Below are 27,451 nucleotides of genomic sequence, written 5' to 3' on the forward strand. Positions count from 1 at the left end.
GTAGGTCTGGGGAGAAGGGAACAAGAAAGAGCTGTTAAAACACCACAAGCAGGGAGCCCCCCACGTGCAGAGTGCAAAGACCAAACTGTAAATAGTAAGTTTAAATAAAGAAGCGTTGTACCATATGCAACTGTGTTGGCTCATCTGTGTGTCAGAACACCCAACACCACACTCCCATAGTCCAAAGATGTGCAGGTTAGGTGGATTGGACATGCTAAATTGCCCTTAGTGTCCAAAAATGTTTAGATGGTGTTATTGGGTAATGGGGTGAGGGCTTAAGTGGGCCGGTGCAGACTCGATGGGCCGAATAGACTCCTTCTGCACTGTATGCTCTATGTTCTTTCAGGACTTGTGGGAGGAAATCGGAGCACCCAAAAGAAATCCACGCAGACACGGGGAGAACGTGCAGACTCCGCACAGACAGTGACCCAAGCCGGGAATCGAACTCGGGTCCCTGGCGCTGTGAAGCAACAGTGCTACCATGCCACCTTTTGAAAAGACATGATGGAAGAGGGCAGTGAGCTTCATGGATGAATGCTGTCAAAGACAGAGACAAGGAGAGGTTTAGGGATAAGGCAGGAAAATGGAGTAAGTTTGAGGTACAATGAAGGTGTGGAGATTGTAAAGACGTTGGAATTTGAAGGATCCCACACCAGGGAACACGGGGGGATGAGAGTTTCTCCGACCAGGGTGGGGAATCAGGGACTCGGGGATGAGTGTTGACTAAGGCAGGAAGGAAAGGCGACAGAGAGGATCCCTGGTGAATATTGGTCCAGAGATGGAAGACGTGGGACAGAGAGCAGGAAAGCTGAAGTGCTGGGATGAATATTGGAAAGAATTGGGAGGAAGGGGGGAGGGAAGAGAGAAGTGAGAATGGGTATTAATAAAGACTTGGGACAAGAAGAGAGACGTTCAACAATGAAAGTCAGGAAAGAGAGTAAATAGTGCAGAGGTTAACGGATAATGTTACTCAAGAGGAGTGACGGGGAGAAGAGAACTTCCCTACAAAGTTACATTTAACAGCATGAAGCTTGCGTCAACATTTCCCTGTTATCACACAAAGCAAGATAGAGATAGAGAGACCCAGGAAGTGGCATCATCATTCACATGAGGCTCAGTATAAAGAAAGGATCTCGCTGCGACTGATAGATCTTCATCTCCGGCGGAGAGGATGCGCTGGAGTCTGGCATTGGCGCAGGTTGTGGCGGAGAGGATGCGCTGGAGTCTGGCATTGGCGCAGGTTGTGGCGGTGCTGGTGATGTGGATCGGCGGAGCCTCCGGGGTTTTCCCCATTAATGTGTGTCCGTGTTCAAAACGGAGTCTGTGCCAGCCGTTACCCGCAAAACTTCAGTTCCAAGTGGAGGTGGGTGTGTCAGAGCATTAAATTCCCTCGGGAAAAGAGTTAATTGATTTGAAGTTGTCTTTTTGAAGTGTATTGGGCAGCAACACTTGGAATGGAGCATTGGGCTGTGAACTGGTGACTTTCCTCATGTGGTAGCCATGATGTGGAGATGCCAGCGTTGGACTGGGTTGGGACAGTCAGAAGTCTTACAACGCCAGGTTAAAGTCCAGCAGCTTTGGTTGCAATCACCAGTTTTCGGAGTACTTCATCAGCTTCTTCATCAGGACTCGCCTGATGAAGGAGCTGCACTCCAAAAGCTAGTGATTCCAAACAAACCTGTTTGACTTTAACCTGGTGTTGTAAGACTTCTTACCTTTTCCTCATGTGGTTCAGCTCCTCTCACCCACACTGTTGTGTAAGTTCTGACAGATTGCCCTCTTTAGGATGTTCTTTCTCCCCCCCGGGACTGGCCTGGGTTCGGTTGGGGGAGAGCGTTAACCGGTCACCCTCCAGCCTGGGCTCCCGGGGAGATACAGGCTGGAGAGGGGTCCTGAACACAACCCCAGGATCAGGACCAGGCTGAGGGTGTGGGTCAGGGGTGGGGAGGGGGGGGGGGGGGGGGGGGGGGGGGGGAGAGGGGGGGGGGCAGGTGAAGCTAGTGCACAGACACAAGGAGCAGTTCAAACTGTTGTTCAAATACAAAGAGAATCGTATGATATATAATATATGTTAAAGTGTTAATCTTGGTGTAGTTACAGCCTGTGTAAAATAGGACATCTGTCATATTGAACAATGCACAGATATTTGAACAAGTGCAGCACCAGTAAAATGTTTATTTTAAAATGTTTCTCTGATGTGTAAAATCTTAAATGATGTGGGATCTCACTCTGATAGACTGATACCAGGTTAAAGTTTACAGTTTTCACAGAATGTTGATTCCCCACAACACCAGTTAAAAATCCTGGAATCACATGGAATAAAATTGTGATCTGGGGCGTCATTCTCCGACCCCCCGCCGGGTCGGAGAATGGCCGTTGGCCGCCGTGAATCCCGCCCCCGCCCCCGCCGAAGTCTCCGAAGGGAGAAAAGTCGGCGGGGCGTTAATGGCGCCGCTGCCGCGGAGAATGTCACGGGTCTGCGCAAGGCAGCCGATTTTCGGCCTGCCGATATTCTCCCTTCCGGATGGGCCGAAGTCCCGTCGACGTGATGACCGTTCACGTCGACGTCAATCAAACCTCCTTTTCATCGGCGTGACCCGGTGCTCCAGGCTCACGCCGACCAGCGAGGAGGTGAGTGACGGCCTGGGGGGTTGGCTCTGGGCAGGAAATGGCGTGGCCGCAGACTGATTGCGTGAGGAGAAGTGTGTCTCGGCTTGTGTGTGTGTGCGGCGGGGGGGGGAGGTGGTTAGAGTAGGCTGGGCTCCGGGGGTGTGCCGGGAGGGGGTCCGTGCCGGGGTGGAGGTTGGGGGGGTCCGTGCTGGGGTGGAGGTTGGGGGTTGGGGGGGGTCCGTGCTGGGGTGGAGGTTGGGGAGGGGGTCCGTGCTGGGGTGGAGGTTGGGGGTTGGGGGGGTCCGTGCTGGGGTGGAGGTTGGGGGGGGGGTCCGTGCCGGGGTGGAGGTTGGGGGGGGTCCGTGCTGGGGTGGAGGTTGGGGGGGGGTCCGTGCTGGGGTGGAGGTTGGGGGGGGGGTCCGTGCTGGGGTGGAGGTTGGGAGGGGGGGTCCGTGCTGGGGTGGAGGTTGGGGGTTGAGGGGGGCCCGTGCTGGGGTGGAGGTTGGGAGGGGGGTCCGTGCTGGGGTGGAGGTTGGGGGTTGGGGGGGTCCGTGCTGGGGTGGAGGTTGGGGAAGGGGTCCGTGCCGGGGTGGAGGTTGGGGGGGGGTCCGTGCTGGGGTGGAGGTTGGAGGGGGGGTCCGTGCTGGGGTGGAGGTTGGGGGTTGGGGAGGGGGTCCGTGCTGGGGTGGGTGATGGGAGGGCAAATGAGTTGGTCCACCTGGCCAGGTGCCAGCCTCCAACAGTTGGACCCATGCGGTCCATGCCACCTGGCTGGGGGGAGGAGGGGATATGGGCAATGATGACATGTCGTCGTTCCCCTCCCCCCCACCAGTCCGTCATGTTTTCAGACCATCCAGCGATGTTGGCCGCCGTGGTGGCAGCCGCTCATGTCTATGTTGCCCTGGATGAGGAGGAGGAGGAGGAGGAGGAGGAGGAGCGTGCCAGAGAGGCGGCGCAGGCTGCCGCAGAGGGGCAGGCGGCAGCCGCCCAGGCTGGAGGGACACCTGACCGACAGGACGAGGAGGGGGAGGAGGACGTCGCGGCCCCACGGCAACGGAGGCACCCGAGGGCGCCCCGTGTGTACCGGCCCCGGCAGTCATACCAGGACCTCACGGACCGGGAATGCAGGAGGAGACTCCGGATGAGCCGGGAAACCGTGGCACACATCTGCCACCTGCTGGCACACCTGTCACCGCGTGGCACTGGCGGGGGACACCCTCTCCCCGTGTCCGTCAAGGTTATGGTGGCCCTGAACTTTTATGCAACGGGGTTTATGCACCGAGTGGGGACCTGTCCGGCATATCGCAGACATCGGTGCATCGGTGCATCCGGGCAGTGACAGATGCCCTTTATGCCATGGCGCACCGCTACATCCGCTTCCCCGTGGACCGGGCCAGCCAAGATGCCCGGGCCGTGGGCTTCTCTGCCGTTGCCGGGTTCCCCATGGTCCAGGGCGCGATCGATGGGATGCACGTCGCCGTGCGGCCACCTGCAGATAACAGGGCCGTGTTCACTAATAGGAAGGGGACCTATTCAATGAACGTACAGGTGGTCTGCGACCACCGCATGATGATCCTGCACGTCTGCGCCCGTCACCCAGGCAGTGTACACGACTCATTCATGTTGTCGCGGTCATCCATCCCCGGCATGTACGAGGGACGCCATCCCCGGCTGAGGGGCTGGTTGCTGGGCGACAGGGGCTACCCATTGCGATCGTGGCTGATGACGCCTATACGGAGGCCACGCAATGAGGCGGAGAACCGCTACAATGATGCCCATGTAGCGACAAGGGGAGTGATCGAGAGGTGCTTTGGCGTGCTGAAGATGCGTTTCAGGTGCCTGGACCTCTCTGGGGGCGCCCTCCAGTATCGGTCAGATAGGGTCGGCCGCATCATTGTGGTGTGCTGCGTCCTGCACAACATAGCCCAGCAGAGGGGCGATGTGCCGCAGGCAGAGGAGGGCGGAGTGGAGGAGCAGCAGGAAGAGGCACAGTCCTCCCCAGATGAGGGGGATGGGGGTAATGGTCAGGGCAGACGGGGTAGACACAGGCGGGTGGCTGTCCACCGTTACCGGCTGGCCCAGCGGGCACGGGACAGACTGATAGACGCCCGCTTCACTGACTAGATGGGCGTGGGAATCGGGTAGTATGGCCACAGACCGCACACCATGACAACAGCCGACCACCCACACCCCCCACCCATCCACCCACCCAGCACCCTCACCCCCCTCCCCAACCCCACACACCCCACCCGCATGCACACCACCCCCCCCCCCAATTGCCGATCCACCGGCGGCACAACGGGCCGGGCTCACCCAGTTGCGGGTGGACGCGTGTCTATCGCAGGCCATGGAGGATGATTACAACCCGCCTCCGATGAGCTCCTGGCTCTACATCGTTGGACTATGTCTGACCCATGGCCACAGTACCACCATCCACCCGGACCATCCCTGCATGCGGCTGTGACACTGCAGCGCACGGTCCCGTCCTCTGCCCTGGGGATGTTGATGGCGGCCCAGGGGGAAGGGGGCAGACTCACCTGGGGCTGAGGTAAGACCACCCCTCACACACACACTTGCGCTCAACGTACATGACACCCCCGCACGTTTTGGACAGAGCACAAAGGCAGCTTCTGTAGGTGTAACATTGACTTTAATAACCAAAGGAGTTCATGCACGTGCCCTAGCCCCTAAAACTCATCTGTGCCCTGCACCCGTGCCAACTTACTCAGTGTCTAATTGTTTGGCCTTACGGGCCCTTTGACTACGTCTACGTGGTTCCCCAAACGGTACAGCAGAACTGGAGGTGGACTCCTGTGATTCCTGCCCTCTGACACTGGATCCCTTTGGCGGCCGTTTCCTGGGGCGTCCTGGCCTAGATGGGCCAGGCTGCGGCCCGGGCGACTGGGATGGCGAGCTGCCAGCCTGTCCTGCCCGTTGCCCACCCGATGCACCTGGGACGGAAGGGGGGGAGTCCGAGGTGTCGCGGTGTACCGGGACCTCCCCTACAGAGGGAGCCGGGACGGACCACACCACCTCCTCCTCCCTCGGGGTGCCCGATGGCCCCCAGGCCTCTACATGGGTGGGGGATGCGAACGGACTGGCCATCCGACGCGCCCCCGACATCTGGCGCTGCCAGTCCTGGAGGCCCGTGCTGGTATCGACAGGGGTCTGCAGGTTTGCAGCCATGGAGCCCAGGGGGTTGTCGAACCCTGTCTGTGACAGTGCGACGCCGGCTCGCACATGGCCACTGGCGCCGATGCCCTCAGCGATGGCCTGCTGAGACTGGGCCATGGCCTGCAGAGACTGGGCCATGGCCTGCAGAGACTGGGCTATGGCCTGCTGAGACTGGGCCATGGCCTGCTGAGACTGGGCTATGGCGTTGAGCGCCTCTGCCATCTGGCGCTGGCACTGGCTCATGGCCTCCTGTGAGAGGGCAGCCATTTCCTGGGCCACAGACGCCGCCTGCACGGAAGGCCCCAGGCCTCGCAAACCGTTCCCCATGTCTGACACCGTCGCACCCATTGCCTCCACCGCGGACGCCACCCGTGCGGTGTCAGCCTGGGTGGCACGCATGACCGGGACCACTCCCAGCTCCTGGACGCGGGTGGACTCCTCCACCTGCGACCGCAGCCGCCGCAAGCCACCCGTCACCATATTCGCTCGTCTCCGTGTCGGTGGTTGCATCGGATCTATGTGTGGGTGTGGTAACTGCAGGAACCCGGGATCCATCTGGGCGGCAGATGTTCGCTTGGCCTGGGCTGCCCTCCGACCGCCCGGTCCCTCTGCTGCTCCTACCTCCACCTGCTGTACCGGGACGGCTGTGTTGTGCGCACCAGTGAGTGCACCAGACGCCTCATCACTAAAGTGCCCAACTGTGGTGAGTGTTTCTGCGATGGTGGAGGGTGTTGGTGACAGCAGTGGCGTTGTGTCGTGCTCTTCGTCCCACTCTGAGTCCATGGCACTTTGGGGTGGGGGTTCGTCTCCACCCATCCACTCTGAGTCACTGTCCGGTATTTCGTCTTCCCGGGTAGGGGTGTCCTGGGTAGTGCTGTCCCGGGTAGTGCTGTCCCGGGTAGTGCTGTCCCGGGTAGTGCTGTCCCGGGTAGTGCTGTCCCGGGTAGGGGTGTCCTGGGTAGTGGTGTCCCGGGTAGGGGTGTCCTGGGTAGTGGTGTCCTGGGTAGTGGTGTCCTGGCTCGGATGTGACGGGGGCCTGTGGCTGCCCCCCTCATCGCTGGGTGGTCGCTCCCGCACATGACGGGGGTGTCGTCTCCCTGTTGCTCCAGGTCTCTCCGTCTCCCGTGGTGTGCGAGAGGCATCCTGCGGGCGTCGCATGCTGGAGGGTCCGGGTCTCTCCGTCTCCCGTGGTCTCCGAGGGGCATCCTGCGGGTGTCGCATGCTGGAGGGTGCGGGTCTCTCCGTCTCCCGTGGTGTGCGAGGGGCATCCTGCGGGCGGTGTGCATCTGCGGGGATGGGTGCCTGGACGTTTGGTCCTGCGATACACAATGAAGCATGCATGGTTAGACATCAGGCAGTGATCAGGTGATACGGGGGAGGGGGATATAGGGGAGGGGGGATATGGGGACGGGCTGTTGGTGGCTCACTTGCTCGTGGGGCCCCGACCTCTGCATCAGCAACCTCCCGGTCCTCAGGTCCGCCAGCCAGTTCCAGGGCCCTTTCCTCGTGTACGGTCAGTGGCCTCTCATCAGCGGGCCCTCCTCCAGTCCTCACATGCTCCCTATTGTTGTGTGCGCGCTTCTCCTGTGGGGGGGGGAGGGTGGTGGCAGGGGTAAAAGGCAACAATGTTAGGCAGGTATATGAATGCACGCCATCGGTTGCGCGTGCATTGCAGAGGTTAAGGTTAGGGCTGGATTTACTTGGGGATATGGAGGATATGGGGGAGGGGGCACATGGGGGAGGGGGGATATGGGGGAGGGGGGGATATGGGGGATATGGGGGAGGGGGGATATGGGGAGGGGGGATATGGGGGAGGGGGGATATGGGGGAGGGGGGATATGGGGGATCTGGGGGAGGGGGGGATATGGGGGATATGGGGGAGGGGGGTATGGGGGAGGGGGGATATGGGGGAGGGGGGGATATGGGGGATATGGGGGAGGGGGGATATGGGGGAGGGGGGATATGGGGAGGGGGATATGGGGGATATGGGGAGGGGGGATATGGGGGAGGGGGGATATGGGGGAGGGGGGATATGGGGGAGGGGGGATATGGGGAGGGGGGATATGGGGGATATGGGGGAGGGGGGTATGGGGAGGGGGAATATGGGGAGGGGGGATATGGGGAGGGGGGATATGGGGGATATGGGGGAGGGGGGATATGGGGGAGGGGGGATATGGGGGAGGGGGGATATGGGGGAGGGGGGGATATGGGGGAGGGGGGGATATGGGGGATATGGGGGAGGGGGGATATGGGGGAGGGGGGATATGGGGGAGGGGGGATATGGGGGAGGGGGGATATGGGGAGGGGGGATATGGGGGAGGGGGGGATATGGGGGAGGGGGGATATGGGGGATATGGGGGAGGGGGGTATGGGGGAGGGGGGATTTGGGGGAGGGGGGATATGGGGGAGGGGGGATATGGGGGATATGGGGGATATGGGGGGGATATGGGGGAGGGGGAGATATGGGGGATATGGGGGAGGGGGGATATGGGGGAGGGGGAGATATGGGGGAGGGGGGATATGGGGGAGGGGGGATATGGGGGATATGGGGGAGGCTCACCCTGCCTGCTCTGACGAGGTCGTTCACCTTCTTGTGGCACTGGGTGCCTGTCCGTGGTGTTCGGGCCACAGCGGTGACGGCCTCTGCCACTTCCCTCCACAGACGCCGGCTGTGGCGTGGGGCAACTCTGCGGCCGTGCCCGGGATACAGGGCGTCCCTCCTCTGCTCCACCGCGTCCAGGAGCGCCTCCACATCGCGTGACTCGAACCTCGGGGCTGAGCGACGGCTAGCCATCCAGTCGGGTGTTGCGGTCGGGTGTTCCGGTCGGGTGGGGGGGAGCTGCGCGGCCTTATGAGCCGTCACGCCGTGCAGCGCGTATGACGCTGCACGGCGTGAACCATTGCGCAAGCGCGGATCCCGTCACGTCGCTGCTAGCCCATTTCGGGCCGGAGACTATCGGCCCATTTCTATGTCGTGACGCAAGTGGGATTTGCGCCGTTTTTTGCGCCGATCGGCGGACTTTCCGCCGATAACGGAGAATTTCGCCCCTGATCTCAGTCATTGTAAAACTGGGATCCTGCTCATGGCGAAACTGAATACAACTTAGCGAATCTTTCAACAAACATTGATATCAAATCACTATGTAGCTGTTGTGTATTTGATGAGGTCAGTATTTCCCTCACAGTAATGTTGTTCAGTGAGCAGTGTGTCAGCAACAGTATCTCCAGCAACAGAATCTGCAGACTGGATGTGTTCATTAACCCTTCCTGATGCTCTAGCCTGGAGACAATTACAGGCATAGGAAATACAGATATCTTAGCATGTTTGATTATGTCCCTCCTCACTGTAGTGACTGCTTTATGTTTTTCCCAGGTCCTTATCTTTGATTTCGGAGGAACGGATTATCAATATTATGATTGGTCAAAGATCACAGCAGTTGTAATCGGTGACGCATTTAACCCAGATCTCTTGTGTGTTGCTCATGCAAACAACGCTCGAGTTATCATGAAAGGTAACACATTTTAGTAAAGTAAAAACAGATGTTGTTCTGTTTCCTGATGCAAACTGTATTATTGAAGAGCCAGAGAAAGGAACATGAAGTTTACAGGTTCACGCTTATGTGGAGACTCACTCCTGGCATGGACAGGCTGGGCCGAATGGCCTATTTTTGTGCTGTATCATTTATGTAATTCTAGGTTACTGGTATTCTTGATGTTGGAATGTTAAAATTCCCCTCCGACCCTTAACCTGCCTATTATTCAATATTCAACATTCCGGGCGGGATTCTCCGACACCCCGCCGGGTCGGAGAATCACCGGGGGGCAGCGTGAATCTCGCCCCCACCAGCCGCCGAATTCTCCGGCGCCGGGGATTTGGTGGGGGCGAGAAATGCACCGAGGCGGTCGGGGGCCGTTGGCAGCGCCCCCACTCCGGTGATTCTCCGGCCCGCGATGGGCTGAGTGGCCGCCCGTTTTCGTCCGGTCCCGCCGGCGTAAATTACAACAAGTACTTACCGGCGGGACCTGGCTCCGCGGGCGGCTTCCGGGGTCCTCGGGGGGGGGGGGGGGGCGGGGGGGGGGGACGGACGGACGCGGGGGGATCTGGCCCCAGGGGGTGCCCCCATGGTGGCCTGGCTCGCGATCAGAGCCCACCGATCCGCGGGTGGTCCTGTGCTGTGCGGGTACTCTGTTCCTCTGCGTCGGCCTGCTGTAACAGTCCGCACAGAGATGAACCGCGCTGCGCATGCGCTGGGATGATGCCAGCTCACGCTGGTGCTTCCGCACATGTGCCAACTCGCGCCGGCCGTTGGAGGCCCTTCGATGCTGGTTGGCGTGGCGCCAAGCCCCTTCCCCGCTGGCTGGCGCGGTGCCAAACGCTCTGGCGCAGACCTACCCCCGAAGGTGTAGAGGATTCCGCACCTTCGGGGCGGCCTGACGCCGGAATGGTTCACGCCACTCCTTGGCGCCTGAGTCGCCCGTCCCGCCATTTCGTTGAAAATCCCGCCCTCCATCTTTGTTGAAGTAAAAATCTTCATCTACACCCACCTAATTTTCCTTCCTGTTGGTCAAGTTTTTCACACTTTGATGACAATCTTTTCCATTCATCAATCTCAATGCTGCCTCTGTGAAGAGGAATTTTATTGTGTTAAATGTACTATATAAATGCAAGCCGGTGCGTTTATTGATGTTCCTCCCATTTGTAATGCGGTCTGTCTCTGTAAACTTGTTGCAGAGTAATGAGGACCAGTGTCGGCAATGTTAACATCTCTGTTTTGCAGGTTCCAATTTAAATTGCTGTTTAATTTTCAGATGACATTACATCATAATGGAGCAGCACGGTAGCATTGTGGATAGCACAATTGCTTCACAGCTCCAGGATCCCAGGTTCGATTCCCGGCTTGGGTCACTGTCTGTGCGGAGTCTGTACATCCTCCCCGTGTCCGCGTGGGTTTCCTCCGGGTGCTCCGGTTTCCTCCCACAAGTCCAAAGATGTGCAGGTTAGGTGGATTGGCCATGCTAAAATGAAATGAAAATCGCTTATTGTCACGAGTAGGCTTCAATGAAGTTACTGTGAAAAGCCCCTAGTCGCCACATTCCGGCGCCTGTTCGGGGAGGCTGGTACGGGAATCGAACCATGCTGCTGGCCTGCCTTGGTCTGCTTTAAAAGCCAGCGATTTAGCCCAGTGTGCTGCCCTTAAGTGTTGGGTGGGGTTACTGGGTTATGGGGATAGGGTGGAGGTGTTGACCTTGGGTAGGGTGCTCTTTCCACGAGCCGGTGCAGACTCGATGGGCCGAATGGCCTCCTTCCGCACTGTAAATTCTATGATATGATAATTAATTAGTTTTTTTTTTAGAAATCTGATGGAACTATCAATTTTGACAAATAAGCATGCTTTCCCAAAGGGGGCTCAATTACATCTGATCAGCCTGGTTGAACCATCTGACATATTCCAACCTTGCTTCACCTGAAGACTACTCAGAAGGCTGGAACTCCTTTGGCCATACAAACTCACAAATTGAGAGGGAATTAGGCCACGCAGGCCATCCCGCCTGCTCCGACATTTAGTAAGATCATGGCCACCATAACCAAAGCTCCACCTCCCCGCCTACCCTGAAGACCTTTCAACCCTCTCTTCTCCTTGCTAATCAAGATTCTACCAATCTCTGCCTGGAAATTATTCAGACTCTGCTTTCACCATCATTTGAAGAAGTGAGTTTGGAAAATTCACGACCCTCAGAGAGAAAGAACGTCTCCTCAACTCTGTCCGAAGCAATGCTCCTCAGTTTTAAACAATGGCCCTAGTTTTAGTTTCTATCACGAAATGAAACATCCTCTTGACAACACCGCTGTGGAATTCTCCGGATGTTGGCACTCTCTTTCCCTGTTGGCAACGCGCCCCCGCCCGGGGGTTTCCCGGCGACGTGCGGCGGCTTCAATGGGAAATCCCATTGACAAGCGGCAGGAGGAGGGAATCCCGCCACCAGTGAACAGCGCGCTGCCGCTAAACACATGGCTGGGCGACCGGAGAATCCAGCCCTATATGGTTCAATGAAGTCCCCTCTTGCTCTTTTAAACTCCAGCCTAACCCACCAAAAGCTTCCTCATAGGACAACCTGCCCAAACCTGGTATTAATTCAATAGATAAAAGCAAAATATTTCAGCTGCTGGTAATCTGAAATAGTAACAGAAAACGCTGGATTAGCTCAGCAGGTTTGCGAGCAACTGTGGAGAGTAACGGAGTTAATGGGGCAAATTCTCGGCTGGCGAGATTCTCTGTTCCGCAGGCAGGTTTTCCTGGCCGCTGGGGTGGCCACACTGGGAAATCCCTGTGACCAGCGGCAAGAATTTCACTGCCGCTGGTGGCGCGCCATCGAAGAACATGCAGCTGGGGAGGGGGCCAATTCGCCGCAATTTTTCAGATCTCAATGACCCTTCAATAAAAAGTAAACCTTCTCTGAACTGATCCGGTGCATTTACATCCTTCCTTAAACAAGGACATTAATACTGTACACAGTACTCTAGGTCGGGTCTCAAAAATAACTGAATAAAAAAAGCACAACCTCACCACTTTTATATTCATTTTCCCTTGCAACAAATGGGAAAATTCAATTAGCTTTCCGAATTAGTTGCCGTACTTGTGTGCTATTAGTCTTTTGCGATTAAATACTAGGACTCCTAGATGTCTCTGCAACTCAGAGCTTTGTAATCTCTCACCATGTAGATAATATGCTATTTTCCCTCTGCCAGATGGACAAATTCCCACTTTCTTCCATTGTGCTTCATTTGCCAAATCTTTGCCCACTCACTCAATCTATCTCGATCACTTTGCAGCCTCTTTGTGTCGTCTTCACATCCAACTATCACACCTATCTTTGTGCCATCAGCAAATTTAGCTCCCAGATCTTCAAGGTCTCCATCCAAGTCATTTATCGAAATACAAACGGTTGAGGCTATAGCACTGATCCCTTTAACACATAACTCATTACAACTTGCCAACCAGAAAGATACACATTTATGCCCACCCTCTGTTTCCTATTAGCTAGCCAGTCTTCAATCCATGCCAACATCTTACCCCCCACACCATCAGCTTTTATATCTACCAGCAAACTTTGATAGGCACCTTATCAAATGCGTTCTGGAAATCAAAGTACAACATAGCCACCGGATCCCCTTTATCCGCAGGATGTGCTACTTCTTCAAAGAATTCCAATAAATTGTGTCATGTGAGTGTACCTTTAATAAATTGGTGTTTATAAAGGGTGTGTATATAAGTATCTGTAGTGAGAGCACCCTTAAGAAATGGGTGTTTATTACTGCAGGGATGTCAGAGAGTGGGTGGAGCTGGGCTGTCTGTCAGGTTTTTTACTTTCGTTTTAGGCTGTTTGCTCCAGGGTGTGTTTTAGTTTTGTTTTCAGAGCTGGATAGCTGCAGTCACAGCCAGAAGGTGTATGAATCTCTCTCTGTAATCTAAAGACTGTAAATCGATCCTGGTGATCTAAAACTAATAACAGTAGTGACTTTAACCTGATGTGCTTCTGGTAAAAGGTGTTTTAAGTCTTATGGATGTTAAAAAGAAAGCTTAAAGGATTACTTAGTGTTGTAGTCTTTGGGGGTTGTATTTGAATTAATGGTTGTTAAGATGTTCACTGTATGTTTTAAAAAGGTTAACTTGAGTTCATACAATAAACATTGTTTTGCTTTAAAAAATACTTTTCCATTTCTGCTGTACCACACCTGTAGAGTGGGCCATGTGCTCCCCATACCACAATCTAGTAAAAGTTGTGGGTCAGGCGAACTCCATGATACACTTTGGGGTTCTCTAAACCCTGGCCCATAACATGACTTCCCTTTCACAAAACATTATTGACTCTGTCTGATTACCCTGAATTTTACCAAGTGCTCTGCAATACATATTTTATAGTGGCTTCTAACATTTTCCCTGTCAGACGTTAAGCTAACTGTCCGTAGATTCCTGCTTTCTGCCTCCCTTCATCGGGACCTTGGTGGGTAGGGATTAGTGATCACACCTGGCTTAGAAAAAAGAGTGCTTACACTTCAGAAATAATTAATACGCCACAAAGGGCTTAAGGATATCCTGAGGATGTGAAGTAAACAATGTAAATACAAGTTCAACCTACATCTCCCTATCCGACTGGATATTATGATGTGGAGATGCCGGCGTTGGACTGGGGTGAGCACAGTAAGAAGTCTTACAACACCAGGTTAAAGTCCAACAGGTTTGTTTCAAACACTAGCTTTCGGAGCACTGCTCCTTCCTCAGGTGAATGGAGAGGTATGTTCCAGAAACATATATATAGACAAATTCAAAGATGCCAGACAATGCTTAGGCCTCAACCGGGACCTGGGATTCATGTCGCATTACATTCATCCCCCACCATCTGGCCTGGGCTTGCAAAATCCTACTAACTGTCCTGGCTTGACACAATTCACACCTCTTTAACCTGGGGTTACCCCTATCTCTGGATCTGTAAAGACTTACTTACCTGCAAATGCTCGCATTCTAAGCATTGTCTTGCATCTTTGAATTTGTCTATATATATGTTTCTGGAACATACCTCTTCATTCACCTGAGGAAGGAGCAGTGCTCCGAAAGCTAGTGTTTGAAACAAATCTGTTGGACTTTAACCTGGTGTTGTAAGACTTCTTACTCTACTGGATGTTAGCAGTTCTGTTCTCTCAAATACACTGAGACACCGTGTGTAACTGATGCAGAAGATGTGAGCTGTTGTTTCTTCACCTTTTACAAGGAAATATACCATCTGCTGAATTGAAAGATCGTGATATGATAAAAGCATGGATCAGACAGAAAGTGGATTTTGCCAGTGCATCGTTTTTCGACGGCATCTATTTGGAACAGTGGCAAAAGATTAAAGGTGGGACTGTGGAATATGAGGCAATTACTCAGCTGATTAATGACATCGCACGAGTATTCCATCGTGCAATACCTGGTTCACAGGTAAAAAAACATTTTATATTTTAAAAATTCGAACAAGCAATGTGGTGCTCACTGTAATTAATTTTTAAAATGTCTGGATATATTTCTGGATCAATAAATTGAAATGCTGATTTCTAACTACTGTCAATGAATCATCTGGGGAAGGTATTGATATTGTGGTAATATCAGCAGCACGGTAGCATTGTGGATAGCACATGGATGAGGGCAGCACGGTAGCATTGTGGATAGCACAATTGCTTCACAGCTCCAGGGTCCCAGGTTCGATTCCGGCTTGGGTCACTGTCTGTGCGGAGTCTGCACATCCTCCCTGTGTGTGCGAGGGTTTCCTCCGGGTGCTCCGGTTTCCTCCCACAGTCCAAAGATGTACAGGTTAGGTGGATTGGCCATGATAAATTACCTTTAGTGTCCAAAATTGCCCTTAGTGTTGGGTGGGGTTACTGGGCTGTGGGGATAGGGCGGAGGTGTTGACCTTGGGTAGGGGCTCTTTCCAAGAGCCGGTGCAGACTCGATGGGCCGAATGGCCTCCTTCTGCACTGTAAATTCTATCACTAGACGAGTAATCCAGGGCGCCAGGCCAATGTTCTGGAACATTTTGAATCCGGCCAAGACCATGATTGCAATTTTATTTGGTTAATAAATCCACAATTTAAACAAAAGCAGGTCTTGGTAACAGTGATAACGCCTCGATTCACTGGTCCACCTGTTTCACTGATGCCTTTTAGTGAAAGAAATCAGGCATCCTTCTCTGGTTGTTCCTACAGCTGTCATAGAATTTACAGTGCAGAAGGAGGCCATTTGACCCATCGAGTCTGCACCGGCTCTTTGAGAGAACAACCAACCCAAGCCCACACCTCCACCCTATCCCTATATCCCAGTAACCCCACCCAACACCAAGGGCAATTTTGGACACTAACGGCAATTTAGCATGGCCAATTCACCTAACCTGCACATCTTTGGATTGTGGGAGGAAACTGGAGCACCCGGAGGAAACCCACGCAGACACGGGGAGAACGTGCAGACTGCGCACAGACAGTGATCCAAGCTGGAATCGAACCTGGGACCCTGGTGAAGCAATTGGAGCTGTAAAGCAATTGTGCTAACCACTATGCTACCCCAGTGTTGCCCACAGTGTTAACTCAGAACTGCCTCTGTAATAGCTTAGCAAGCTACTCAATTTTATCATATCTGCCACAATTTAATTTAATAATCTTTATTGTCACAAGTAGGCTTACATTAACACTGCAATGAAGTTACTGTGAAAAGCCCTTAGTTGCCACATTCCGACACCTGTTCGGGTACACTGAGGGAGAATTCAGAATGTCCAAATGACCTAACAGCACATCTTTTGGGACTGTGGGAGGAAACCGGAGCACCCGGAGGAAACACACGCAGACAGGGAGAGAATGTGCAGACTCCGCACAACAAGTGACCCAAGCCGGGAATCGAACCTGGGACCCTGGTGCGGTGAAGCAACAGTGCTACCCACTGTGCTACCATGCCACACCAAAGTCTAGACAAAGGAATGGAACCAGGCTGGCTTCGATCTAGGCACCAGAAATGACATTGGCAAATCCAGCCCTGTTGACCCACCAATGTCCTACTTACTGAGATATGGGGGCTTGTGCCAAAATTGAGAGATTTGTCTCACAGATGAGTCACACAACAACCATGGTCATGCTCACACAGTCATACCTTACAGACAATGTCCTAGACACCATCATCCCTGGGTTTGTCTTATTGCACCAGCAAGTCAATCCCACCAGAGGTGATGGCACTGTAGTATACAGTCGGATTGCGGTTTCCCTGAACATTTTCAACATCGACACTGGGGCCCATGGACTCTGGTGGACGAAGTCAAACATGGGCAAGGAAACCTCCTGCCTATTAAGAGTACATACATGCCTCGCAAACCCACCCGCAACCACTCATTAATGAACCTGTGCTCCTTCATATTGAATACCACTTGGAGCAAGCACTGAGGATGGTAAAGTTACAGAATGCACTCTGGGTGGAGGACTTCAATGTCCATCTCCAAGAGTTGCTTAGTAGCATCACCATTGTCCTAACTGGCTGAGTCCGAAAGGACATAGCTCCAAGCCTGGGTCTGCGGCATGCCATGAGGGATACAACAAGAGGAAAAAAACTATTTAATCTCATCCTCTCCGAATCACCTGTTGCAGATACTTTCAACTGAACAGTCTTGGTAGGAATGACCATCATACAGTGGAGACAAAGTCTCATCTTCACAATGACAGCACCCTCTACTGAGCGGGTGAACCTATCGCTGTGCAAAATGGGATAGATTTCAAAGAGATCTTGTGACTCATGTCGTGGAATAAATGAGGCTCAGTGAGCCACAAGCAGTAGCAAAACTATATATTTTCGAAAGGATTGGCGCGTTGCTGGTAATGCCAGCTTGTATTGGTATGAAATGTATCAAAAGTGTGGTGTCAAAAGTGGAGTCAAAAGGAATCAGTGGAAAGACTCTAATGCGAATCCCTACAGTGCAGAAGTAGGCCATTCAGCCCATCGAGTCTGCACCGGTCATTTGAAAGAGCACCCCACATAAGCCCACGCCTCTACCCTATCCCCATAACCCAGTAACCCTACCTACCCTTTAGGACACTCAGGGGCAATTTAGAGTGACCAATCCACCTTACCTGCACATCTTTGGACTGTGGGAGGAAAACAGAGCACCAGGAGGCAACCCACGCAGACACAGGAAAAAAGTGCGCACTTCACACAGAGTCTCCCGAGGTTGATTCGAATCCAGGTCCCTGGCACTGTGAGGCAGCAGTGCTGACCACTGTGCCACAGTGCCGCCCCCAAATGGTTGGAGTTATGCCGAACACAATGGTTGCGGTGACTGGTGATCGGTTATTTCAGCTCCAGTACATCACTGCAGGAGTTCCTCAGGGTTCTGACCTAAGCCCAACCATCTTCAGCTGCTTCATCAATAACCTTCCCTCAATTAGAAGGTCAGATTTGGGAATGTTTACCGAGGCTTGCACAGTCACCATTTGTGACTCCTCAGATGCTGAAGCTGTCTGTGCGCTAATACAGCAAGACCTGGACAACATTCAGGCTTGGGCTGACAAGTAGCAGGAATATTCATGCACACAGCTATCAGGCAACGAGCATCTCCAACAAGAATAATCCAAACATCTCCCCTTGATATTTAATTATATCACCATTGTTGAATCTCCCTCTATCTTCATTCTTTGCGCGACCATTGACCTGGAACTGAACTCGTCCAGCCATCTAAACAGCTACACCAGCTACAAGATACTGTGATGGATATCACATTCGCCGCAGAATTCGGTTTAAAATAAGGCATTAATACAAACAGCATTTTAATTCAATGTGGAATAAAACCACTTCAGCTATAGGTCAGGTAGAGGTTACCACCTGATGGGAGAAACTCGAGCTGGTTTCAAAGACTCATTAATACAAACAAATAAAGGCTGTTCTTTTGACAAACCATAAATTCTTTGACAATAACTCCCTAAACCTATAGATAGTCAAAACATAAGGACAGGGAATTCTCCAGATAAATAGATACACAACTCTTTCCCTAACTATACCTCTTGACACTTAGCATAACACCCTCACAAAAAGTGTCTGTTTTGGTATCTAAAGAATATGACAACTCTGAAAAAGACAGGCCTCTATACGGGCCCCCCTTTGCCAATATGTCTTAGGACACCTGACATTTACACAGACCCTACGACCATTAAAAGATGTATTAATGATAATACATCCAATTAGCCATTTGGCGATAGGTAATTAACCAACAATAAGTGACAAGATAACAGATGCCGTCCCTGACCGATAAGAGATTTTTATGTATATAAAGAGGAGGCATTTTAGTAAAAAGTTACATTCCTTCTGAACCCCTTCGGGAGTGAGAGTCAGTTCTGTTCGTAAAAGCTTGTCTCGTCAGACAAAACCTCAGGTTTTGTAAGTATGGTTTTGTTTAACTTCTTAGAAATGTATTAAGAAATTGATAGGAGATACTTTAGGATTTTCCATGTTTCAAATATCTCATTCTATTGAGGGAAGTTAGTGTGTTAGCAGATAACATAGGACTGTTAACAATTTATATTTTTAACTCTGCAATTCTGTATGTATCTATTGGGAGTATTTTTTATGATAAAAATACTTTGATTAAAATTATACTGTGTAAACTCACTCTCAGAATCTAAACTCCAAGACACTCAGTTAGGAAGTCTAAATAGCTAGGACCCACGACGATAGAGGTAAAGATTTAGTTATGAGTGACGTATCTGAACTTTCCCCATAAAAAGTAACTGAAATCCTGTTTAACTGTCTGAGACCCGGAAAAGCATTCTCCCTTCGTGAGATCAATTCTAAGTCTTGGCAGGAAAACAGGTTTCCCTCTTTTGGTGGGTTAACCTAGAGCATAGGTTATTAATAAAGTATTATCAGGTCCGGAATAACCTTAATCCTTCACAATACAAGTCAGGAATTTGATGAATACTCTGCAGTAGGCTGGATGAGTGCAACTCCAACAATGCTCAGGCAGTTTGGCATCATCCAGGACAAGGCAGCCCGCTTGATTAGCACTCCATCTGCCACCTTCAGCACATACATCAGCCACTACCAGTCCACAGTGGTAGCAATACCTAGCATCTACAAGATACACTGCATGAACTCACCAATGCTCCATCTTCAATAATTTCAAAACCCAAGACCTCTACCACTCAGGACAAGGGCAGCAAATGCGTTAGAAAATCCCCACCTGCAAGTTCACCTCCAAAACACTCACCATCTTGACTTGAAAACATAACGTCGTTCCTTCGTTGGGCCAAAATCCTGGAACTCCCTCCCTAACAGCACCATGGGTGTACCTACACCATATGTAATGCAGCAGTTCCAGAAGACAGCTCACCACCACCTTCTCAAGGCAATTAGGGATGTGCAGTGAAAATGGTCGTGTAGCCAGGTATTCTGTGAACGAATATACAATATGTATATCTAAGTTAAAACGCAACTTGGATCATTGCTGTGGTTAGATATTTTACATTGAGTTACCTTCAGCTAGGTCTTCAGCAGACCGGGTGTTGCAACCCTGATAACCCAAAATCATACAATTTGATTGAGGCACATGGGTCGCAGTAGTATCTGGCAAGACCAATGACCACCAAAGTAGAAAAACAAATAAATGGTTTATTCAGGTAAATAACTATATTCAGGGAGTGAAGTAAAGGCTACCGTTCCCCATGACTTCAGACTCCAGGAAAACCCTTGCTCAAGCCCCAGATTTGCGCTTTCCTGCTCAATTGACCAAATTAGTCACATGACCCTTCAAGAGCTTGACCCCTTAAAGGGGCATATTACTACTACCATTCTACTCACCTAGCCAGGCTATCCTCCTGTCCTGCCTGGCCCTGGTCAGCCACTCCACCTTTTTTGTAACTCCAGATCTTTCGTCCTTTTGAACGGGATGCAGTTCCAAATGGAACTCTGGCACTGCAGATCTGCTGGCATTTGATGGAGCAACTTGACTCAGAGGTGGAGTTCGGCCCACATGGAGTTTTTATTTTAGAGCGATTAATACCCCTCCAAGGGTTAAATAGCTGCGGTGCGATGTTCTGGAGTCGGGGAGGCTCACTCCCAGGAACCAGGGTGGACGAGATTCGGCACCCTTTTACGTCCAGCCCACTTTATTCCCCAAAATGATTGTGTACTGTTCTATAGAAGCACGAACACTGTAGAACTGCAAACGTGTTAACTTCACAGCTCCAATAAATCATGCACCGGTACTATGAATATCAGTTATAGTCACGATGTGGTTTGAGATTAAATTAACATTTTGTTATATTCTGGCCAACAGGTTTCAATAAATGTGCCCTGGTCTCCTCATTGCATTGATGGTCCATGTTATGACTATGTACCAATTGCAAGCTCCTGTGACTTCTTATTTGTGATGTCCGTTCATATGCGGAGTGAAACGGGCGATGAGTGTTTTGCAAAAGCCAATGCTCCCTATGACCATACTTATACAGGTATGTGCAACAAAACATTTTGGTTAAGGGTGTCCGGCCTATATCAATATTAGCCTAATATGGTCATATTTTTGTCCATTTAGGTCTTTCTGCTTATATTAATCTGGGTATTGATTCCAGAAAACTTGTAATGGGAGTTCCATGGTATGGTAATGACTACCTTTGCAAGCATTTCCAAGAGGTAAGGACAAATGAATAATTTGCATTGTGCTCAAAATGGGAGTGAATTAGATCATCGGAAATGCATTCCTCTGGCATGTTAATTGGGTGAAGGTGGTTCAATGTTAATATCACTGAGCTAGTGACCCAGAGGCTAATGTTCTAGGGACCTGGAGCCAAGTCCCTCCCAGGTAGCTGGTAAAATCTAAAATCATATCATTTGGAAGCTAAAGCTTAATTGCTCTCTGAAGTGGCCCAGCACATCACACAGTTCAAGGAATGAATTAGGGATAGGCAATAAATGCTGGCCTTGTCAGTGATGCTCACACCACATAGAATTTACAATGCAGAAGGAGGTCATTCAGCCCATCCAGTCTGCACCGGCCCTTGTAAAGAGTCGACTTAAGCCCACGCCTCCATCCTATCCCCATAACCCAGTAACCCCACCTGTCCTTTTTTGGACACTGAGGGCAATTTTATCATGGCTAATCCACCTAACCTGCACATCTTTAGACTGTGGGAGGAAACAGCAGCACCCGGAGGAAACTCATGCTGACACGGGATAAAGTGTAAACACCACACAGTCACCCGAGGCTGGAATTGGTAATAATAATATTTGCTTATTGTCACAAGTAGGCTTCAATTAAGTTACTGTGAAAAGCCCTTAGTCGCCATATTCCGCCGCCTGTTCGGGGAGGCTGGAACAGGAATTGAACCCGCGCTGCAGGCCTTGTTCTGTATTGCAAGCCAGCTGTCTTAGCTCACTGTGCTAAACCAGCCCCTGTGCTGAACCATGGTCCCTGGAGCTGTGAGGCAGCAGTGCTAAACACTGTGCCGCTGTGAAAGAATTTAAAAAATCTTTCCAATCAGAGCATCTGATTACATTTTGGAACAGCACATTGTTTTTTACATTATTTTACTGAGACGTTCCCTTAAATGCAGTCTTCCAGATTGTAAACCACACGTTTCTTAACTCTTTTCCCAAAGAGCAGCCTGGAGTAGGCCATTCAGTCCGTAGTGTCTATTCTACCAATCGATTAGATGTTTGGTGATCTGAATTATTTAAAACCGGCCTTGATTCAATAACTCGTTATGCTTTTACCGAACAAAAATCGAACAATCTCAGATGTGACATTTTCAATCGACCCTTTTCTGTCACGGCCAGTGCATGTGGAGATCAGTCAGGCGGCTAATACAACTTTGATTTTAACAGAATAACTATATTCACAAGCCCTATTTTCTCATCCCTCTTCTCTTTTACAGCCTGGAAGATGCAGATTAGAAACGGTTTCTTCTGAAGGAGGTTCTTGCACCTTTAGCATTTCAACGCCGAAACCATACAAGGACATCATGCAGGAGTTGCCCAAATCATTTACTGGCAGATACTGGGATGATAATTACAAATCACCATATTATGTATACAAGGTAGGACTATCGGTCAAAGCACAATGGAGACCTGTGCATTTTAACATTGTTTGAATGGAAACATTGCAATGATTCATTGTCCAACATATTCCGTGTCTCAGATTTAGCAAAGCTCAAGATATTAAGTTTGTACTGTGGAAAATGTCTGCAACTGGAGAATTGACAAGAAAATGGGAGTCGATAAGAAAAGGACCCAAACCAGTTCAGTTTTTAAAGACATGAGGTGGGAATTACCGGTCTGTGGGTGCAAACCTTGCCATGTTCACAAAATCACGCGAGAGGCCAAAAATGGTATTCGTGTCGGCGAGATTTTGGAACGAGACCTTCTCAGGTTCTCCCCAATGATGTGATCAGACTCACCCCCAGGAAGAACATAAGAACATAAGAACTAGAAGCAGGAGTAGGCCATCTGGCCCCTCGAGCCTGCTCCACCATTCAATGAGATCATGGCTGATCTTTTGTTGACTCAGCCCCACTTTCCGGCCCGAACACCATAACCCTTAATCCCTTTATTCTTCAAAAAACTATCTATCTTTATCTTAAAAACATTTAATGAAGGAGCCTCTACTGCTTCACTGGGCAAGGAATTCCATAGATTCACAACCCTTTGGGTGAAGAAGTTCCTCTTAAACTCAGTCCTAAATCTACTTCCCCTTATTTTGAGGCTATGTCCCCTAGTTCTGCTTTCTCCCGCCAGTGGAAACAACCTGCCCGCATCTATCCTATCTATTCCCTTCATAATTTTGTATGTTTCTATAAGATCCCCCCTCATTCTTCTAAATTCCAACGAGTACAGTCCCAGTCTACTCAATCTCTCCTCGTAATCCAACCCCTTCAGGTCTGGGATTAACCTAGTGAATCTCCTCTGCACACCCTCCGGTGCCAGTACGTCCTTTCTCAAGTAAGGAGACCAAAACTGAACACAATACTCCAGGTGTGGCCTCACTAACACCTTATACAATTGCAGCATAACCTCCCTAGTCTTAAACTCCATCCCTCTAGCAATGAAGGACAAGGGGCATTGTAATGTATTTGGCGTGGTTAACGTTGCATCTTAAACCTTCACTGAATCATCCCATCCGCCAGATGTTACGCCACATTGGTACGAATTGTTACCTTTTTTAAAAAAGGGAGCCCAAGAGACCAGAGACCGCTGGACAGCTCCGGGGGAGGGGGGGATGTCTAGGGGGCTGTTGATCGGTGGTGAGGGTCAGTGGTCACCGCAATGGGGTCATGGATAGTATGGGTGGCCCTAAGGTCTGCGATCTGTGCTGTTTTGAAGTTCTTAGAGGACTGAGTCAGTCTTCTGACTGTGGCGCAGGGACATGGGGCGGCTGCGGCTGTGGCCACATGGGGTGGGGAGTGATGCCAGTCAAGGAGGCAGGCCTAATGAGCTGGGTGGACGAGACCCCAAAAGAAAAGACAAAACGGTGCCCATCCTGAGTAGGGGTGCAGGTGGGGGGAGGGGGGTCCGGGGGTTGTCCAAAACTCTGTTGAGACACGACACACCAACGTGAAGTCTGAATGATGCAGCCTGAGTAAGAATGGCGTCTATTAACTTTGCCTATCCTTTAAGTAGAAACTGACTGTGCCCTCAAACATTCATGCTCGTCAAACTGATTGGCCACCAAGAGTTAACCCTTAATAATGTCAGTTGCTCACACATTCAAATGCAGGGAATGGGATGAACACTCAGCGTTCAAGGCTCAATGCTTGAGTATGTGGCATCGAGAGGCACTGGCCTTGCTTATGTGCTGGACCCCAAGGCCTGCCAGTGAGGTTCCATTAGCCTCTAAGGCGGACATCATCATCTAGTTGATCCTGCCCATTAGGGATGTGCAAGCGTATGTGCCTCCTGTCAGAACCCCAGTGAGGTAGAGAATAAGGGAGGGGAGAACCAGACGGGAGGCCAAAGGCAACTTTGACTGGATGAGGGCATCGGCTGGAGCCAGTCACGCAATGGAGTTGGGTGGGCACCTGATCTGTGAGTCAACGGTTGCCGCTGGATAGGTTGTGGAACTAGCTGCTTCCCAATCCGGGAGGCCAAAGGAGCAGGGAGGTACTGATGTGGTCCAGCTGCATCGCTAACCTGATTGCCTCTCTCTCACTCCTCCCTCACAAATCATCGAGCGATGTGGGTATGGAGACAGTGGAGCTGGCTGTTCTTCTTATCACTGCGCTGCAGGAGCACAGATCCCAGCAGCAACCTGTGACGTCACCCAGGGAACATATAGGAACATAGGAACAGGTGTAGGCCATTCAGCCCCTCGAGCTTGTCCCACCATTTAATGAGATCATTGTTAATCTGTGGCCAAACTCCATATACCTGCCTTTGGCCCACATCCCTTAATATCTCATGAGGTTCTTGACCAATCTGCCATGTGGGACCTTGTCAAACACCTTGCTAAAATCCATGTACACCACATCCACTGCACCTTCATCTACGCTTCTTGTCATTTCCTTAGGGGGCTGGTTTAGCTCAGCGGGCTAGACAGCTGGTTTGTGATGCAGATCAAGGCCAGCAGCGCGGATTCAATTCCCATACCAGCTTACCCGAACAGGCACCGGAATGTGGCGACTAGAGGCTGTTCACAGTAACTTCATACTTGTGACAATAAACGGCAGTTATTATTACTAAAGAATTCAGTCAAATTTGTGAGGCACGGCCCTACTTTAACAAATCCATGCTGACCACCCCTGACTAGTCCATGCCGTTCTATGTAACAGTTAATCCCATCTCTCAGGATTGATTCTCGTAATTTGCCCAACACCGATGTAAGAATAACTGGCCTATAATTGTCCGATATTTCCGTCAATCCCTTTTTAAACAATGGAAGCACATTTGAATTTCTCCAGTCCTCCAGCACCTCCCCTGTGTCTAGTTAGGATTGGAAAATCATCTTCAGAGCATCTGCTATCTCCGCCCTCACCTCCTGCACGAGCCTCATGAACTATGCATCTGGCCGTGGCGACTTATGAACTTTCAAGTTTCCAATCCTTTGAGTACTTCCTCTCTCTGTATGCTTATTCTATCCAATATCTCATAGTGTTTCTCCTGGACTTCTATATCTGCACCAGCCATTTCCTTTGTAAACACGGATGCAAAATATTCATTCAAAACCCTTCCCACAGCCTCTGCATCTCACACAAGGTTCCTTATTCACCTGATGGGTTGCACTTTTCCCTTAAATATTTACCATTAATATATTGGTAATACATCTTTGGGTTGTCTTTGACTTTACTGGCTAATCTTTTTTCATGGCCTCCCTTTGATTTCCTTATTTCCTTTTTGACCTTGTCCCGCCACTTCCTATTTTCATCTAGGCTATCTGCAATGCTGGAATGTGGCGACTAGGGGCTTTTCACAGTAACTTCATTTGAAGCCTACTTGTGACAATAAGCGATTTTCATTTAATTTCATTTTTCATTTCATGCTTAGTTCTTTGTGCCGATTGTATGCTTTCTTTTTCAGTTTGATCTTCCCCTGTATTCCTCCAGACAACCAGGGATGTCTAGATTTCGCAGTACCACTCTTATTTTTGAAGGGGAAAAGGACCTGTCCTTTTAGTGCTTCCCACTGGTTTCCCACTGATTTACCCTCTAGCAATGCTGGCATGTCCACCTCAGCCAAGTTCCCTCATTTTTGCAAAATGTGCCTTCCCGAGTTCAAGAGTTTTACTCCTGCTTTATCTATGTCCGTTTCCATGGTAATACTGAATCAAACAGAATTGTGATCATTATCCCCAATATGGTCGCCAACTATCACTTCAACCCTTCTTCGTTCCCCAAGACTTGGTTTAGAATTGCATCTCCACTCGTTGGGTTTGTGACTAATTGGTTGAAAACATTTTCCTGGACACACTGCATGAATTTTTCTCCCTCATTTTCCTTATGTTGTTTGATTCCCAGTTTATATTGGGATAGTTAAAGTCTCCTACTATTGTTCCCTCTTGTTCTTACAGGCAGGAATGTGCCTCCATATTTGCTCTTCTATCGCCCTTTTACTATTTGCTGATCTGTAGTATATTCCCAGTTGTGTGACTGTGACTGCCCCTTTATTGGTTCTATGTTTAACCCATAATGCCTTGTTTGTTGACCCGTTTAGTATATCATCCATTCTCACAACTGGTATTGATTCTTTAACCATTAGTGCTACTCCACATCCTTTTTTGGATCCCACTCTATCGTGCCTGAAAACTTTGCACCCAGGGACATTGAGCTGCCAAATTTGCTCCTCCTTTAGCCAGATTTCTATCATAGCAATGACATCCTGTTGCCATGTGTCTACCTGTGCCCTTAACTCATCTACCTTGTTTATAACGCTCCTTGCATTGAAGTATAAACAGTTCAACCCCACCATCTTCCCTTGCTGAAGACTTTTGAAAAAAAAAAGTTTTTGAACTCATTTTAGTGCTAAATGGTTTTCCCGATATCCTTAGACTGTAATCCCTGGTAATCCCTGGTTCTGAGATAGCCTTCCATCGGGAACATCCTCCCTGTATCTATCCTATCTAGTTCTGTGCTGATTTTGAAAGGAAAGCCATCGAAAACTTTAACTTTAAAAAGGAAATCTCTGTACTAGTTATTGAAGTAGTTACGTCACTGGGTCAATACTCAAGATGTTATGAGTTCAAATTGCATCCAATTGTAACCTTTAATACAAGTAGGAATGAATTGTTGTTTAAATAATGCTTTTTGCGATGTCCAAAATGTTACATTGATCCAAAAGTGTCACCTCTCGATGTAACACCTTTGACTTTTTTGGCAGCTTGCTGATGAATACCACGAGGTCTGGTATGATGACCCAGAGAGCCTTTCACTAAAGGCAACAATCATGAAGAAATTGAAACTCCGTGGTATAGGTGCATGGTTTGGAGGTTTCTTAAACTACAGCGTTAATCCAACGGCAGCAATGCAAACTGAAGACATGTGGAATGCTCTGTGCCCGATCAGAAGAAAATGGAGTGTTTGACTATTCAATCTACATATAACGTGATTTGTTGTGCGAGAAAATGTATCAGAAAATGAGGTGAAATCCACAGTAATAATTAAACTAATGCAGATATAATGAACAGA

The 27,451-nt window shown here is 50.3% G+C and overlaps 1 protein-coding gene across 1 annotated transcript; it reads left to right on the forward strand.

Moving 5' to 3' along the window:
* The first annotated feature begins 1,136 nt into the window (after positions 1–1,136).
* Positions 1,137–27,451, forward strand: LOC140427249 (di-N-acetylchitobiase-like). Its single transcript, XM_072512847.1, has 7 exons — positions 1,137–1,363; positions 9,158–9,296; positions 14,554–14,762; positions 20,620–20,791; positions 20,875–20,972; positions 22,214–22,375; positions 27,144–27,451. The coding sequence occupies exons 1-7, from the start codon at positions 1,172–1,174 to the stop codon at positions 27,345–27,347; spliced, it is 1,176 nt and encodes a 391-aa protein (XP_072368948.1). The 5' UTR covers positions 1,137–1,171; the 3' UTR covers positions 27,348–27,451.

This window comes from Scyliorhinus torazame, chromosome 7 (assembly GCF_047496885.1).
Source record: "Scyliorhinus torazame isolate Kashiwa2021f chromosome 7, sScyTor2.1, whole genome shotgun sequence".
NCBI classification, from domain to species: Eukaryota; Metazoa; Chordata; class Chondrichthyes; order Carcharhiniformes; family Scyliorhinidae; genus Scyliorhinus; species Scyliorhinus torazame.

Excerpts from the sequence above, each read along its gene's own strand:
- LOC140427249 (XM_072512847.1), top strand. The coding sequence starts at position 1,172 with ATGCGCTGGAGTCTGGCATTGGCGCAGGTTGTGGCGGAGAGGATGCGC. Across the intron at positions 1,364-9,157 it reads AACTTCAGTTCCAAGTGGAG|GTCCTTATCTTTGATTTCGG; the intron begins GTGGGTGTGTCA and ends TGTTTTTCCCAG. Across the intron at positions 20,792-20,874 it reads CTATGACCATACTTATACAG|GTCTTTCTGCTTATATTAAT; the intron begins GTATGTGCAACA and ends TTGTCCATTTAG.